The 16,849-nt window shown below is 39.3% G+C and overlaps 1 protein-coding gene across 1 annotated transcript in view; it reads right to left on the bottom strand.

Annotated features, from left to right (window-relative positions):
• Window positions 1-3,246: 3,246 nt before the first annotated feature.
• Window positions 3,247-16,849, bottom strand: part of b3galt1b (UDP-Gal:betaGlcNAc beta 1,3-galactosyltransferase, polypeptide 1b) — a 48,335-nt gene continuing 34,732 nt past the window's right edge. The window contains exon 2 of the mRNA XM_061052998.1: window positions 3,247-4,806. Coding sequence (XP_060908981.1) covers window positions 3,584-4,570 — 987 coding nt within the window. The 5' untranslated portion in view covers window positions 4,571-4,806 and the 3' untranslated portion in view covers window positions 3,247-3,583. The remainder of the gene's footprint in view (window positions 4,807-16,849) is intronic.

Raw genomic sequence — 16,849 nt, 5'->3', positions numbered from 1 at the left:
TGTTGGATTCAAAAACAACAGTTGTAACTCGTCCTTGTGGCAGTATTTGTCAAGTCTACAGCATGCTTTGTAAATCTAGTCTTATATATTTTATAAAGACCATATTCACAAGTTAGTCTCAAGGGGCTTTACAATCAGTACAGCATACAACATCATTCGATTCTACTTTTATTTTTCTTAAACTGCCAAAATAATGAATGTATCGTGAACAATGTGGAGGATCCCTCTTCCAGGAAAGACACACACAGATGTTTTCTGAAGGAAAAATATAATGAGCTTTATGGGAGCAGCTAACGGGCGGCTTCTTGCAGAGGTGGTTGCAGAGTGAATACAATTTTAGGATTTTGTTTTTTCTTCCATAAAAGGCTCGGAGATTGCTTGAAGGAAGTCATGGATAGAAATAGATATAATATATATAGGGGTGTTTTAGGTACAGCTCTACTTGGTATTAGATTATGGCAGCTAATGTTAGCAAGCTTTAGATCAGGATGACTGTGCTACTGTTTATACAAAGTAAGTAAGTATTTGTGCTATGTGGGCATCAAGCTTTACTTCATGGTTTACTCCTATCCTGTTATTTCAATCAGGAGAGAATGAGCAATTATTTATTTAACAATAAATGTGCAACAATTTAGATTTGAATGTGCAAAGTCTTTGGGGGATTAGACTCCATAGTGACGACTTCATGTACTCATAAGGGTAATGAGGCCGACAGCAGGATAGGATACCCCCCTATGGAATCTAGACACTGCTGGTGGTGAAGAGGATGTAGGCTATGATGAGCCTGGATCTGGACTCTGCTGAGCTGGAATGGAGGTGACTGGGGCGGTGGTGGGTTGCAGCGGTTGCCCTGAAATGACAGAATGACTGTGGAAGAGAGAGAACTGTTTTAGCATTTTGCCGCAGCAGGATGATTGGATGAGAGAGGTTGTGCCCGAATCTGGTTGGTTGATCACTTAAAGAATAAACGCCCATTAACAGCTGATCACCAGAGAAGGGAGACAGAGGAAGTAGTTTAGGTTGAAGTGAAAGGATGAATGAATGAGTGAAAGAATATAACCAGTCTTCCTGTCTGAACTTAGGCTGAGCTCCATTTCAGAAAAGTTGCTGAATGTGATCAGGATGTTTGACACGTTTTCTCTCTTTCCTCAAGCTTGATCATTTTAAATCAATCATCATGCCACCACAGTGAAAGAACCCGATCTTTAATTCCAAAGTCACGACATGAAAACACAAAAACAAAATGACCAAGAAACCAAAAGTAACCTCTCTACAAACCTTTAACAAAATAACTCAAAACATCAGGCACAAAGGTCAAAGCAGTTATATAACTTTAATAATTCAAGTATTTGTTCTTTAATATAAAAAACAGACAATATATAACAACAACCCCTCTCGGGGTAGATGCTTTCACAGTTAATGTCACGTTAGCTTATAATACAAAACTTCTGAAAAAAAGTCGAGAACATTTTGGCCACACGAGCCACATCTTCTGAGACGCACAATGTTTCTTCCCCATGAAGTCAGGAGCAGCGCTTCAGCAGTAAACACTGATATGCAAGCTATTATGTGATAATACAACCAGTCTGCGATGGTCTTAGCTACAGGTAAACTCATAACTTGCAGGATGTGATGCTGTGTTTCTCTTGCTTTGTGGAGGAGTTGATGATCTGAAATAGATGCTGACTTACTGCCTACATCACAGAGAGTGGCAGCTGGAGTAATGAGGAGCCGGTAGCTGAGAAAACACAATTACCTCAAGTATAAAAAATGTGGAAAAAAAAATCAACAAAATGCAGCTAGAAAAAAAAATGTATTCAGAGGCAGTGAAATGTATGTAAACAAAAACATCAGGCAAATTGAAAAGGACATGAGATCTTCAAGTCAGCCATGTGGCTTCATTATGAGTAACAAAAGGGGATAGAGCATTTTCTGTGAGGGCTCCAAGACAATGGAACGACCTGTCCGAGGAGATCAGGTTGGCAGAATCACTCATCTCTTTTAAGTCCCTTCTTAAGACACACTCTTTCCGGCGATCCTTTCCTGATTTTTGTTGATTTTAAATTGTTACTATTTTCACTTTTTTAGAATTCCTTTAAAATAATTGTATGTATTTTACAGTTCTTTTAAAAGGTTTTATTTTTATTTTAAAGTGATTTTTATTCCTTAATCTTAACCTTGTTTATTATTCTATGACCTGCCTGTTTTTATATTTGCTGTCCCTGTAAAGCACTTTGTAACTTGTTTTTGAGAAGTGCTCTTTAAATAAAGATTATTATTATTATAATTCTAGAGACGTGCAGCTCATCTCCAGCTTTACATCTGACTGTTTGTTATGAATTTAATAAGGGAATAGCAGCTTTAGCATAGATTGAATTTTATCTTTACACACAGAGTCTGTTGTTGTGTGTGTTATCTTTGTTCTAACACTTCTTGGATTTGTTTTACACGTTTTAAATGTAAACCTATTTAAAGGTATTACAGTGATTTAATACCTTATCGAGTCCAGCAGAAATTCCCTTTAGGCTTGCACTCCTGCAGAAAGATCAGGTGCCGAGTCAGCAGTCCTCAAGGACACTTTAACAGGACAGAAGGTTTCCAGGGTACGGGCTTGAACCAAGGTCAGTCAATCCATGTTAGGCAACACACCATAACGTTTCACACTGATGGACTTGATGCTTTTTAAAGAATGTTCAGTTTGAATTTGAGTACGTGAAGAAAAGTGACTTTCAGTAACAACACCACATTGGGAATTATGCACGAGAATAAACTCTTTACAAGCCTCATGCAGGCGTTAACAATCGTGAGGTGTAAATCAGCAGAGATAGGCATACATGGAAGTCAATGAAAAAAGCTGTCATGAGATAGCAGAGTCTGTATAAAAAGATAGACGGCATGACAGCTCCTTCAAAGTGAAGCCAAAAACACCTTGATCACACCCTGGTGACTGGCAGCAGTAAAGGTCACAAGTCCCGCCTCCTCAATGTTAACAGACGGGTCATGAGCCAAACTATCAAAACAAAATGCACGTCTAATTAGAGTTTCTTAAACATGGTTTCTGTCATTGATGTACAAGTGTTGTTTTTCTGAGTTTTAGTTTTAATTTGTTGTATGATGCTATATGGGACTAGAGACTAGTCTACACTACAGAAGAGGAATGAAACTAAGACTTACTACAGTCATTCACCTCTCTAAAACTAAAACCATTAATGTCTGCTTCTAATACAATCTGTTCTGCTGTAGACTATCAAGACCTAAATGATCTCTATCACTAAGTAACATTTAACATGTTTTGGGTAGTGGGGGGGGGGGGGGGGGGGGGGGTCGTGAAATCTGCAGCGACCTTTACTGCACAGACTCAAACTCCAAAAAAAACATCATCAGCACAATATGGCAGTGAATTTTGGCTTCATTTTGTACAATGAGAGAAGCTAGAAACATGTAGTCCATCTGTTTATACAGACAATGTGAAATAGAGACTTCGATGTTTTACATTACTAAGTATGGTGACATGTGAAAGTAGAGAAAAGGCAAAAATAAAAGAGTTTAAAAGTTTTTTTTGTTCAGAGGTCCTCATGTCCTCTTAACATCTCAGGTGCTTCTTACTCGACATGTCGTTCCAAATGCGGTGCATCTCCTCCGGGGAGATCTGGTGCACGGTGATGACTCGCCTGTACCTGCACAGACTGTACGCCATCTTCCAGTGATTGAACCCGCTGTTCTGATACGGGTGTATACCCAGCTTTCGTAAACACAGCCCCACGTACACGTCCTCCAGGTGCAACAGTCTCGTGTGTAAAGAAGTCTTATAGATGAGCTCAGCCACATCTGCTGAGAAGACGTAGCCGGTGCCCGAGCAGAAAGGCGGGTACCTGCTGTCAGGATACAAGTCCCTGGACATGTACCATTTACTGCGCATGTCCCTGATGGGGCCCCCGTTTATAACATAGCCAGTGAAATATCTCCTTTTGGGCTTGGTGGTCGGCTTCAGGAGCTTGAAGATGAGGTTGTCCATGTTGACGAAGATGTCGCTGTCTGTTTTCATGACGTACTGCGCCTTGGGGCAGAAAGTGGCGATCCAGCGCATCCCCATCATGGTCTTCAAGGTGAGGTTGTGGTAAGAGTCGATGAAGTTCTCCACCACGATGTCGTGAAAGATCTGGCTCTCCTGCTCCACCATCTGGTTGAGGATGGGGTCGGTGTTCTTGCCCAGCAGGAAGACGGTGAGGACGCGGATGTCAGCGAAGGTGCTCTCGTCGCCCCACGTCTCCCTGATGGCCTGCCGCGCGTCGAACTCCTTGTGCGTGGTGCTGATGAGGATGACGAGGAAGGGCGCGACGCTCTCGCACTTCCTCGGCTCGCTGATGACGAACTCGAAGGCGTGCGGGTTGAGGGAGCGGGTGCGGATGTTGGTGAAGGTGAGGTTTTTCGGGGGCTTCACAGTCTTACGCGCGGGCATCGAGATGTGGCCGACGTAGGTGGGGTTCGGGCGCGATATGCTCAAGTACCACAGAGCACTCGCCCAGCACACCACTGTCAACAAGTACAAACATGAGACTTTTGAAGGCATTATGCTGCATGTAGGTGTACTGTGATGAGCAGGATCTTATAAGGCTTTCTCTCTGTCAGCCATGCTCCACCCAGCGACGCAGCATGAAGCTGCTCCAGCGGGCACTTTGACATTAAATTGTCAGATATGGATTACTTTAGTGAGAAGTGGTGCTGTTTGCGTTTCAATGCAAAGCACTTCAAAATCATAGGGAGGTCCAATTTATTTTGGTGACACTGCTGCTTCTCCATTTAAATCTGAAAGAGAGAGAAAGAGAAATGCATCTATCAGGCATGCCCTTAACATATTTCTTTTTAATAAATCATCAGAATCAGAATCAGGGTTTATTGCCAACTACATTTACACAGAACAAGGAATTTGACTTGGTGTATTGGTGCTAAACAATTAACAAGGAAATAAAGCAGAACTAGCAACAACTTAAATAATACAGTATAAGAAGATATTACAATATATAAAATAGAATCTAAAAATGTACAAAAGGTGCAATGTAGTTCATGGTTCATGAGAGGAACCATGGCTGTGTTTTCCTTCATCCAATAAACTGAGTGAGTTGAAACTAACTCAGACTTTTAACTCAGTCCTAATGCAAAAAAACAACAACAACAACAACAACAACAACTATACATGCTGTCTTGTTCTATGACTCAAAGGAGCTGCAGAGTTTGTCAGCTCTCAGCATGACAGTGTGATATGGTGACACAAAGGAACAATGTGCCATGATAAGCCTTCTCCTTGGGGTGACTTTTTTTTTAATGTTGACCTGCTACTCTGTCTGCCTTTTACTCAGCTTTAACAGCAATATGGCAGCATGTCTCTGCTGTGTGGACACTGGAATGACGTTTGTTTGTGCTTTGGCGCAAGTGTCTGAGCAGCTATAGAAGCAGCATGTGATAGCAGGAAGATCACAGATACCTCCCTTTGAAGCTCTCAATGACTTTTTTCTTTTCATTCAGATGAGACATATCTGACAATGCACTCAGGAAAAATGGCCATGGTGCAATACGACTCAACATTTCCATCTTCAAAGCCAGCTGGTTTGAAATGTAGCTGTTATGTCACGATTTGAAGTCCATTTTAAGAAAGACTGCAATTACCTGCTCGTCTATACCCATGTGGTAAACTAAGGTACATTTTCAGACTGAGAATCATGCCTTCAAATACAAAGGATGCTTTGAAGACAACGGCTTCTTCTTTGTTAAGGCTGATCTGTCACATGTGCCGGACTTTAATGGCTTTAGAATAAAGGAAAATATTTTTTTTATCTTGCACTGTGCCTATGTTTACTCAGAAACAGAACAAAGCAGATAAGTGGCCTGAAACTGTCTTACAAATGCTGTTATTCTTCACTTTATTGTGTACTGAAGGCTTTTCCTCTGGACTTTTTGTTTGTGAGTATTTGTGAAATGACTGTCGGAGCTCAGGTTTTCGGAAAAATCAAACAATCATTCCCTCACACAACAGAAGAAATACACAGAAATGTCAATATTTTCTAACAGCACGAGGAAGCAGGGTTAGATAGAGCAAGGACAGAATAAAAAGGGGAAGAACAAGCAGTGACTGTTTGCTCTGAGGTTAATAACATAGTGAAAACAGAAACTTTCACAAAAACAAGGCGTGTACAACACAAGCACACAAACACACACTTACAGATACACACTAACCAGGGCCAGCAGTCACTGTGTCCCACATTGTCACTGTGAAATCTCACTTTTCCAGACTGGAGAAAAATATTTATGAGACAGAAGTGAGGCGATGTTACGTGACAGTTCATTTAGCTGCCAGTCTGTAAAATGTAACCCTTGGTGGCTTTTCAGAACAAAACAAGCATTTTTTTGGGTATCTTTAATGAGCACGCACTCCAACAGATTTGAAATCGAAATATCACTTCTTCTGAATATGTGCCATACCATTAATGTCACAACCAAACCAAACGATGAACCACTAATCTGTGTGAATATGAGGTTTGAGAGGATTGTGCTCCTCTCAGTGCATCACCTTAAATTCAACATGAGGCATTTGTGTGACAGAGACAGAACTTTCTTAGCAATGCATTACAATGGCATCAGCCCTAAAACAATGCTGCATTTTCTCACAGTTCAAGACTCTGGCTTTTAACTAAACCTGCATAAACAACTTCAGTTCTTTTCATGGCCGTCACTCATCTTGTTTTTGTTTTTCATTTGACAGGAGTAACCTGTCAAACAGCACAGCGCCACACGTCAATCACAGGCAGTGCATAAAAGCAAATCCTGTTTTATCATCAATTGTGTTATCAGAGGCGCTGCTTTCTTAATATGCAAGGCCGGCAACTGCTGGGGGCACCAGTAGTGGAACCCCAAGGCCATAAATCACAGTTTTGCCTCAAAGTGTGCAAATTTTGCATGGACAGTAGAAAACCTCCCTAAGGGGGCCCCATCTGATAGCACTTACTCTCTATTCCCTGCTACTTGTCCCATGTTTTATTGCTGAGAAAACCAAAGTTTGTCAATGAAAGTTACAAAAGGAAAATGAAGATGAATTATCTGTATGGGAGTGAAAATAATAATGAATGGTTGGAGGGGCTCTTATAAATGTTTTTGCCTACGGCCCAAACATACTCTAGAATTTCCCCTGTGTGTTATTAATAAAACCACAATTCACAAAATATTGATCACGTCTAATTGAAGAAAACTTAAAATCAGCACTTGGAACCATTAACTCATTGAGAGAAGCTTTACTTAGTAACTTAACTCATAATAAGTAGGCTGATTTTCTCATCTGTTTGCATACAAACTTTTTCAACCAGTGGTGTCACCCTCTGCTGGGCGTTACAAAGAATGCAGGCATATTAAAATGCCCATTTTTTTCAGCAAAAATAATCAGGTTTAAAGCCAAAAAAAGGCGATAATCTCTGTGTTTTTATTGTAACTTGGTTTGGTTGTTCAACAAATTTAAAACGATCTGTTGTATTATAAGAACATTTTTCACATCTTAATTATATAAAAACAGAGGGCTTAGCACTGGTCCCTGGTCTATGGCCTCAAGAGATGCTAGCATGGTTGTTAGCTCTTCATCTTCTTGGTCTAAGATTTCTGGGGAGCATTTAGCGCTAAAACAGATCTTCAGAGTTATGAACTTACACCACAATGAACTGTGATGCCAGATGAGTTATGAAGGATCCAGTTTTCATGACGCCATCTTTGAAAGAATTCTTCAAAACCAACATCAAATAATCTCCAACTGCAAAAAAACAAACGAAAAAACACACATAATAAGCAGATATATCACCTTCTTGATACAGGCAATAACTTCCATTTATCAATGTATATGTTGTTAGTCTGATCTGTTTATTGTTGATCATCTTATTTCACAGTCAGCATCACAGACTCCTCACCTGACGACTACCAATGTTGACATGAGCTTGTTCCTGAATAGCACTAAACTGCTTGGTCTGCACATTTTTGTATTTCAGGTTCACTTTTTTGAGTCATGTGTTGAGGGTGGGATATGTCTGCTCTAGCTTATGTTTCAAGGCCTGTATCATGGAGCAGAGTCGCAGGCGGGCAGCCAAACCTTTGCAGCGCTATTATTCCAATCAGTCTCCATAATGCTGGATGTCACACCGAGACTCCGTCATAAAACCTCCCAATCTGTGAGATCAAATTGGGCCGGTGGTGAGTGACTGGCAGAAGGTGACATATGAAATGGTCTACATGGGAGCGACTCAGAGCACTGGACCTTCAGGACACAAAAAGGGAGGGGACATAAAATGAGGAAATAATTAGCCTATACTACTAAAAGAGATCCAATTTAGCATGATTTATTATATCATGAGGAAAACTTGCAGGGGGAGCCCGACTCAAAAGACAACCATTCATCAAGACATGACATTTCTTTCTCCGGGCCTCTTTGTTGACTGTTTTTGCTGACTGGTTTCTAAAAAAAAAAAGGGCTTTCACACTCTCCTCTGACACACAAAAATATTTTGATTCATGACTTACTGAGCATCTATAGACAGCTCTCTAAAGTGTTTTCTAATAACAACGTCTCAAAGTGTATAGGTCACCAGATTGAATTAAATGGTTCAAACAGAGGAGGAGAACTGAGGAGAGCCTGTGCCAAAAATGTAAATTCATTACAACACTTTTTTATATTCTTGATATTAGAAGATTCATTTTATTCATTTATTCTCCGCACTTTAAAATGCTACACACAATATATCTAGCAAGTGTTTTGAAACAAACACCCCTGCTACTTTATGTTTTGTACTCAGTGATATGAAGATGAAATTATGAAGGTAACATTCCTCCTCTTAGGTTTTTATTTTTAAATTCAGTACACATTTTGTCACGCTAGAAAATAACTGAATGATGAATTGTGGACAGGATCGCATGATGTATGGAAAACGATATGAAAATCACAACAAGCTGCTGATTGGCTTAGAAAAGAAATGAGAGTGATGCACATTCCCAACGCCATCAAAATGTGTTTTTCACGACATCAGCCTGAACCTGTCTTTATTTTATGAAGGCTGTTTCTGGTGTTTCCATATTAAAACACGACTGAAATAGTCAAGCTCATTTGAAAAGACTGATTCACTGAATGAGCCATTAAAGCTCTGTTCAAACACTGTCCTGTCAGTTCTGTTCCAGAAAGATCTTTTGCACAATAAAGGTTTTTCTTTCTTTAAACACAGATGGCGTCAGTACATCAACGTAGAGGAATCACACTTCTCCTTTGTAATGTTGAATCACTTCTGACAGCAGCTCTGGTATTTAACTCATGTTTGAACTATACTGTGACAATCGTTTCAAGATATTGTTTATTTGATTATCCTTCTTCCCTTAGACCATTTCCCCATGTTGCTATGGTGACCAAAAGTGCTCAACATCACATAAACCACACAAATTAATCTCTACCAATAATAAGCAGCTTTGGTCTGTTTTTATTGTAACTGCCATTTACTGAATGAAAACTAATTAAGACTGACATGACAGCTAATCACAGAACAGCCCTACAGTGTTTGTTATGACGAGCAGACAGAGGCTTTGTGGCATGAGGAAATGTAAACAGAATGCTGGATGAAAAATGCAGGACTTACAATAAACTCTGATTAAATGATTCACTTATAAGTGTCATGATTTGGTTTTGAATTTGAGTTTCCCTGTTTTATCCCAGTGTTGCTTGTTTCCCTTGTGTGTTAATGTTTCCTAGTGTTCATGGTTTCCTAGTTTTGTCTTCAGTGTTTTCTGTTTTATTTTGTCATTTATTATCCTCGTGTATCTCTGTGGTCTAGTGTGTTTTGTTAGACTCTTGAGTCCTGTGTGTCTTTAGTGTTTCATGATTTATTTTGTATTGCCCTCAGTGTTTCTCCCTGCCTTGATTGCCCTGATTGTCTTCACCTGTGTTATTAGTCTCACCTGTGTTTGATTACTCCCTTGTCTATTTAGTCTCTGTGTTTCTTCCCTCCTGTGTCAGTTCATTGTTGTTTCTATGTCGTTCGTTGGTATGTCTGTTTTTGCTCGTGCTCCTCTGTTGCTCCCAGTTTTTGATCCCAGTGTTTTTTGTTGAATCTTGGAAGTAAGTTTTTGTTGTCTTTTTGTTTATTAAAGACTTTTAGTTCATTCTGCACTTGGGTCCACCTCTACTCGTTTTCCGACAATCTGTGACAGAAAGAAGCTTGTTTTAAAAATATAGGCCTACATACTTTATCTTTACACATCATAATTATAATATAATTAAATGCTAGGCATCATTTGAATAATACTTTCTGTCTGATATTATTGTCCTTAAAAAGTGTAATTAACAAACACAGTTAAGAAAATCTCAAAACCTTATCTTCATCGTCTTCTTTCTTGAAATATCAAGAATTAAATAAAATCATTATTATTAATAATCCAACATTTTAACTGCTGCACATGATTCACAGAATTTCTTCAGATGTAGAAAACTTTGAGTCACCACTAGTTCCATCTTGTTTCTTTATTTTTACATTAAATCTTGTTATTGCTTCACATTATAGAAAGAAAGGGTTCTCCTGATCGTATAAAAACTCTTGCAAACAGAGATAATGCAGCCGTTATTTTCTATTTCCTGTTTACATCCACCAATAAGATGAGACTTTATTTTAAAACCTCCCAAACTTCAAACATTATGGGGATATTAACATATTTTACTCTTAATACTTGATCTTCATAGTGTTCTGCAGCTATTATTTTATTTTACAGTCTTAAAAACAGGCGAAAAATCTACATTAGCAATAAAATGAGTGGAGCTACATTAAGCTGAGGGAAAACTCTTCAAAGATTAATAAACTGCCATCAGAGTAACTTAACTCCAGTGGGAGAGCTGAATTCTCAAGAGTATTGTCACAGCCTGGGAGAAAACTAATATCGGTTAATAATGCTATATATCTAAAAACACACATTTGCTTTGGTGGATGGATGAGTGATTTCAACTTAATGCAGAATTCAAGTTCAAGGCAGGATTGGCTTTATAAAAGAGTAGATTGTTGTATAGACAGACACTAAGTTTGGCATGCATATTTACATTCAATATAGTGTAATAAAAAGAACACGCACCAATGAGGGCCACTAGAGTATGTGCACAGTGCCCTCCACCCAGCCTGTATGAGGACTTCTCTCCTCAGTCAGAAGACTGTGACAGTAAAACTCCAGGCTCAAGTCTGAAAATCCAACCACAGCCCCTAAGCACCAAACCTAACCATTAAGTGAACACTTCTCTTAACAACGTTTAACCCACAACATGGACAAATACACCAACATTCATTGATACATGTCATTCCCTCTTCTCCCTCTCAAGGCCAACCAACAAAACGTAATCTATTCTTCTCTTTTTCTATCTTTTTTCTTTTCTTTCTCTTTTTGTATTGTAAAGGTGATGTCCAAAGTGAAGTACATCGGGGGAGTTTGTACAACACAAAGCAAGGCATCAAGAGGGGAGGAAACAACATCAGTACGTGCTAACAAACAGCTTCAAGCCTGATCGGACAAAGGTGCTGACAGACAGTGCACAGAGGCAAAGCACAGGATATTGATTATTAAAATATATTGTCATCATCAACAACATCTACAGCTACTCATGAGAATCCTATACAGCATCAAAACCATCCTAAATGTCATCATCACCGTAATCAGTATCATCATTTTTTATGCCTTTATTTTAGAGATAGGACGGTCGACAGAGTCAGAGAGAGGGGAAAGAGAGAGTGGGCAACGACACACAGGAAAGAAGCCACTGGTTGGATGCATAGAGGAACTGACTGGGAAGACAAGAAGCTCAGTCTTTGAAAGGATTGAGTTGAAGGTGGTGCTCATTGATCCATTTGGAGACATCAGCAAGGCATGATGAAATTCCTACAGAGACTGTAATGTTATCTGTTGGACTGACAGGAAGCGCTGGATATCGTCAGCATAGCAGTGGTATAAACAACCATGAGAGCAGATGATCGCACCAAGTGAGGGGGACTGAGCACCGACCCTTGAGGCACCCCTCTGAATACGTTGTGCACTTTGGAAACTTCTCCCTCCAAGACCCTCTAAAAGATCTCCCTGAGAGGTAGGACAGGAACCAGCAGAGAGGGCAGATCCTGAGAAGAGTTGATGGTTAACTGTGTCAAAGGCAGCTGACAGGTCTAGCAGCAATTTAACTGAGCACCGACCAGCAGCTCCAGCCAAACCTGGCCATTCTGTTACTGTCAGTAGTGCAGTCTTTGTAGAGTGGTCCCACTTAAAGTCTGACTGATTTCAGTCACACAGAATGATTTTGGAGAGACATTCAGAGACTTGATTACAGACTGCGTTCAAGTATATATTTTTTTACTTCACACAGTTTATAAGCATTTCCACAATATGTACTGTATGGATTTCATCCTGGTTTATGAGTTATTACAGTTTTAACAAAGATCAGTAACCATAATCATTGATTATAGATAAGGCTTGATTTTACCAGAACAATACCAGAAGTGATACTAACTCTTACCAATAGGTGGTAATATGACTATGAAAAATGCAAATATTTTGGAAAAAAAGGAAAACCCTCCATGGTCGCAACACAGGCCACAAATATGCTTTCCTGAAAGAATATATAAATTTATTTTTACTTAATGTAGTTTTAAAGAGACAAGGTTCCAATATTCTTCAACAGCAGCTACTGAGTGCTGCACAGTTTTTGGTGCTTTTATGTAAATAAGATTTGATTTGCCTGTCCAAATGATTTAATTGTTCATTAGCATCATATTGTCATCGGACAAAGTCCAGTCCTGTAGGACTTCGCTGTTCTTAACAAGCCAGAACATGGAGACTTTAAAAGGGATCCAACCTTCAAACACTGGCTGTCCACAACTGTTGTTGTTATCTTTAGGCCCTGAACAGCAGGTGCTGGAAATAAATCATTAGCTGTTTCTGAAACTATAAGCTTTATTTCCAGTTCTCTAGGTTTTGCAGGATGACAGGCGGTTTGGAAGATGGTGCCAGAGGAGTGATAGTAGTAACTGAAAAGCTAAAAAAAAGGGAGAAACACAAAGTACAAAAAGTCAGTACAGTTGGGACTGTTTGCACCTTTCTGCCATCAGGTGTTGCACAAAAAGATGGAGGTTTTCAAAGCAGAGTTGCAGACAAACACAAAGCCGGCGTCCTACTGGGATGATGCCAGCATACATCCTCCCTGAACAGATGCTGCCCGGTGTCCACTCATCTTTGTTCCCTTCTCTAAAGGGAAGCTGTGTCGCATGCTACGCACGGAATAAAAATGCTCACCTTGATGCCAGGAAAGGACATGACGTAGGTAAAGAAGAATACAACTCCTTTACAGTTTCATTTATCCATAAACCACCACAGAATGTTTTATGAGCTACAAACTTTGACATTAAGAGAGAAACATCTACTTTGAATAAAAAAAAAAAAAGAAGACAAATCACTTAAACGCAACAGCTTCCCTACTTAAAACCTATTGATGAAAAACAGCTACTGACTTACAGCGTGTCTGACTATTATGAATATGAATATTCAATTCATCACCCTTTGCTGATTCAATAGAAATGCTATAAATAATATCGACACAGTTAGTTGCAGGCGTTGATTTGAAAAGTCTTGTGACATTATGCATCATTGGGGTCCAATGCCCTGCATCAATCACACAAGCACTTAAAATATCTGTTCACCTGCTGCTTATTTAACTTTAAATCTACCTGTGACCACAAAACAATGACACAATGATGGGCACTGAAAACAAAGTACTGATGTTATGAATATAGCATTTAAAGTAAAGTACTAAAAATAAATTATTTGTTTCAAGGTGACAGGAAAAGAAAAGAAAAGAGAAGAAAAGAAAAGAAAAGAAAAGAAAAGAAAAGAAAAGAAAAGAAAAGAAAAGAAAAGAAAAGAAAAATAGTTTGTTGCTCAAATTTTGTTTTTATTTTTGCTTCTGTAAGATCCTGAGTCACCGTTGAAAGGGTCCGATTATCAATTCCTTGCTGTGGTTACCCAGTCAAGATGAACTGATAACTATGTAAGTTGGTGGGGAGGAGACTCTCCTAGCTTCAAACTGCATTCTCCCAGACACCTATACCCTGCTTGCTCCAATAACCCAACTGAATAGCCCTAATACTATTATCAGCCACATCTGTTAACGGCAGCTCCCACCTTATGGATACCCACCTTTGATATGGTGCTAGGATACATTTTAGAAAGTTGGCCAGAAAGCTCCAAGGGGCTTGTTAATTTACTTTGCTAGAGTATCCTATAGGAACCTTTTGAAGATGTTATTACACACTACACCTTTAAGACCACAATCCTTATTGTAAAAAGCCAATGTCCACAATTCAAACTTTAATTGCAGTTTGTACATTTATTTCAGAATAAGCAAACCAAAGCATACAACTCAAGAATGTGATTAATTGTCAATCATTAAAAGAGAAATGATTCAATGATTAAAAACCCTAAAAGCCTGATTTATTGGGAGTTGAAGCTGATTAGTCCAATTATAATCCTTAACACTGAAAAGAGAAGGAAGTCAGCAAGGCCTTTGGCAGACCGCCTTTAATCACCGGGCGGAGAAACTGAAGGAACACTTGTAATCCTGTAGAGTTACTACAAAATTGTATTCCAAAGGTCGTCAATCCATGGTGGCAAAAGAAGCGAAAAGGACTCTGAGCGTCAAATTGTAATCCACAACTGATTCAAAAAATGATTGATCCTCCCAGGTGGCACGTTCTTCAATTATTCCAGTTGCAGATTGTTGTACGACATCCTTTTCAGAAGCTCCTAAACTCCATCTCCAAGTCCAAGAATAAACCCTCCGGAGTAATCCAAAGTGGTAATCCCAATTTGCTGGAAGATACAGCCAGGGTGAACTCAAGCTCTGTGTTTCTGTCCTTTCATAGAGAAGATCACGGAACATTCTAGCACTTCCTAGGTGTGTGTGTCATGGCCACACACTGCTGCACTGTGACACAGTCACATCTGATCTTTTGACTGTGTTCTGACTTGTTCTATTTACCTTAGCCTTATACCTTAACACTATTCTTTATCAATCAACAAATGTGTTTCAACATCTTCAATCACAACAATCACATATTTATCATGTACATGGTAATATAACTTCATGTTTAATCATCCTACAAATTCTATCCTATGGTTAAACGCTTTGTGTGCTATAATCACTCAGTTGGTGTGCAACTCTTTCATTCACTCAAACGGGCCAGAAAGCTCCTAATTATACGAGTATTTCTTCCTGTGATGGGCTTGTATGGGCGGTAAAGAGACCTCAATCCATCTTGACACTTTGCACCTCCCTCTCTCACTGCCATGGCTGAAAATCTTTGATGCTCAGTTTCTCACAGATCTTTGCATGAAGTCTTTGGGTTCTTCCACAGAGAAATGGGTGACAGTCTTTGCAGAGATTTTTGCATTTGCAGTTCCCTGTGGTGGCCACTTTCAACAAACAACTGTAAACAGTACAGGAAGAGGAGATACTTGGTACTAAATTGAAATGTGTTTTGCACAAAAGGCTTTTACATTACCTAAAAATGTAATTTACGAATGGTTTAGGCTTTGATTTTAGAAATAGATCCATAAGCCAACAAGAACATTACTGATTTTACTGCTGTTGTTCCTTTATCCTGTGTTCTTTGTATGGATCGAGTCCTGTCCTGTCTGTTTCTATATCTTGTCCCAAGTAATACAATGTGAAAGACCCTCATTACAGAGGCCAAGACACCACATTAAACTGGACGTGACACTGCTCAGAATAGCAATCAAGCTGCAAACCTCTGATTCCCCTCGAACCCAGAGGCAGAAAAACAAAGACATGGAAATGGGCCATCTCTTTTTTTTACCCTCAAATCTCTCATACAGTTGTATTTGTTTAATTGTTTGAAATAGACATTAAGAGGTGCAGAGAACTCTTTTAATTTTAATTTTGAAAAAGAAAACTCATTAAAAGTCACTCTATTAAAATAGTTGGTCATCAACCTATAAATGGTCGAAGGATGGCAGGTTAAGAGACTTTTTTGACTTGGCGTTCAACTGAATTTATCTCCACTAAGTTAACACCTAGGTCATTTAGCCGTAACTGAGTTTGATTCTACATGATTATCTACTGATCTACTCCACAGCGGCAAAACATTTCACTTGCACAAAACTCCTTAAAGACTCCTGGAGTTCTCGGGGTATGCTAAATGTGTGAATGCAGCTAGCCAAACTTTTCACTCTGACTTTACCTAGAGTTTCTCCTGCCAGCCCCCCTAGTATTTTTCAGCAGAAAGTCTGGGTGAAGTGGGAAGAAAGCAGCAGGATATATTCAGGAGAATTCACCTCAAGTGGGTGGGAGGGGGTGGGGATGTTTTTCCCCTGCTATCCGTGCACACAAGCGGTACGATCTCTATGCATGTAATTACACTGCTGCATTATGTTTTCTTTTAGCCAGTATGTTCTTCTCCACTCTTGTTGATATTGTGATTGTTGAACTACACATAGCATTTTTAAAAATGTTCCTTTTTTTTGAGCAGGGAGGACCCACTGAGACCGAGGTCCCTTTTCCAGGGGTATCCTGCAGCAATACAAATAAAGAACAGAACAAATATGAACACATAAAAACACAGTTCAAAAAAAAGAATGACCCACACTCAACCACACATTCAAACTTGTAGTCCATGTCCATTTCAATGTTTTTACGTTTTGAAGCGGTTGTAATGTTTTTTTCCTTCAGTAGTTCAGATACTAGCTCAAAAATGCTGGCTGAATTAAGAGATGTCATTTAAAAAATCTTTACACATAATAG

This window comes from Labrus mixtus, chromosome 13 (genome assembly GCF_963584025.1).
Source record: "Labrus mixtus chromosome 13, fLabMix1.1, whole genome shotgun sequence".
Classification (NCBI taxonomy): Eukaryota; Metazoa; Chordata; class Actinopteri; order Labriformes; family Labridae; genus Labrus; species Labrus mixtus.
The sequence above is the reverse complement of the archived record's forward strand: the minus strand, read 5'-3'. Positions and strand labels throughout refer to the sequence as shown.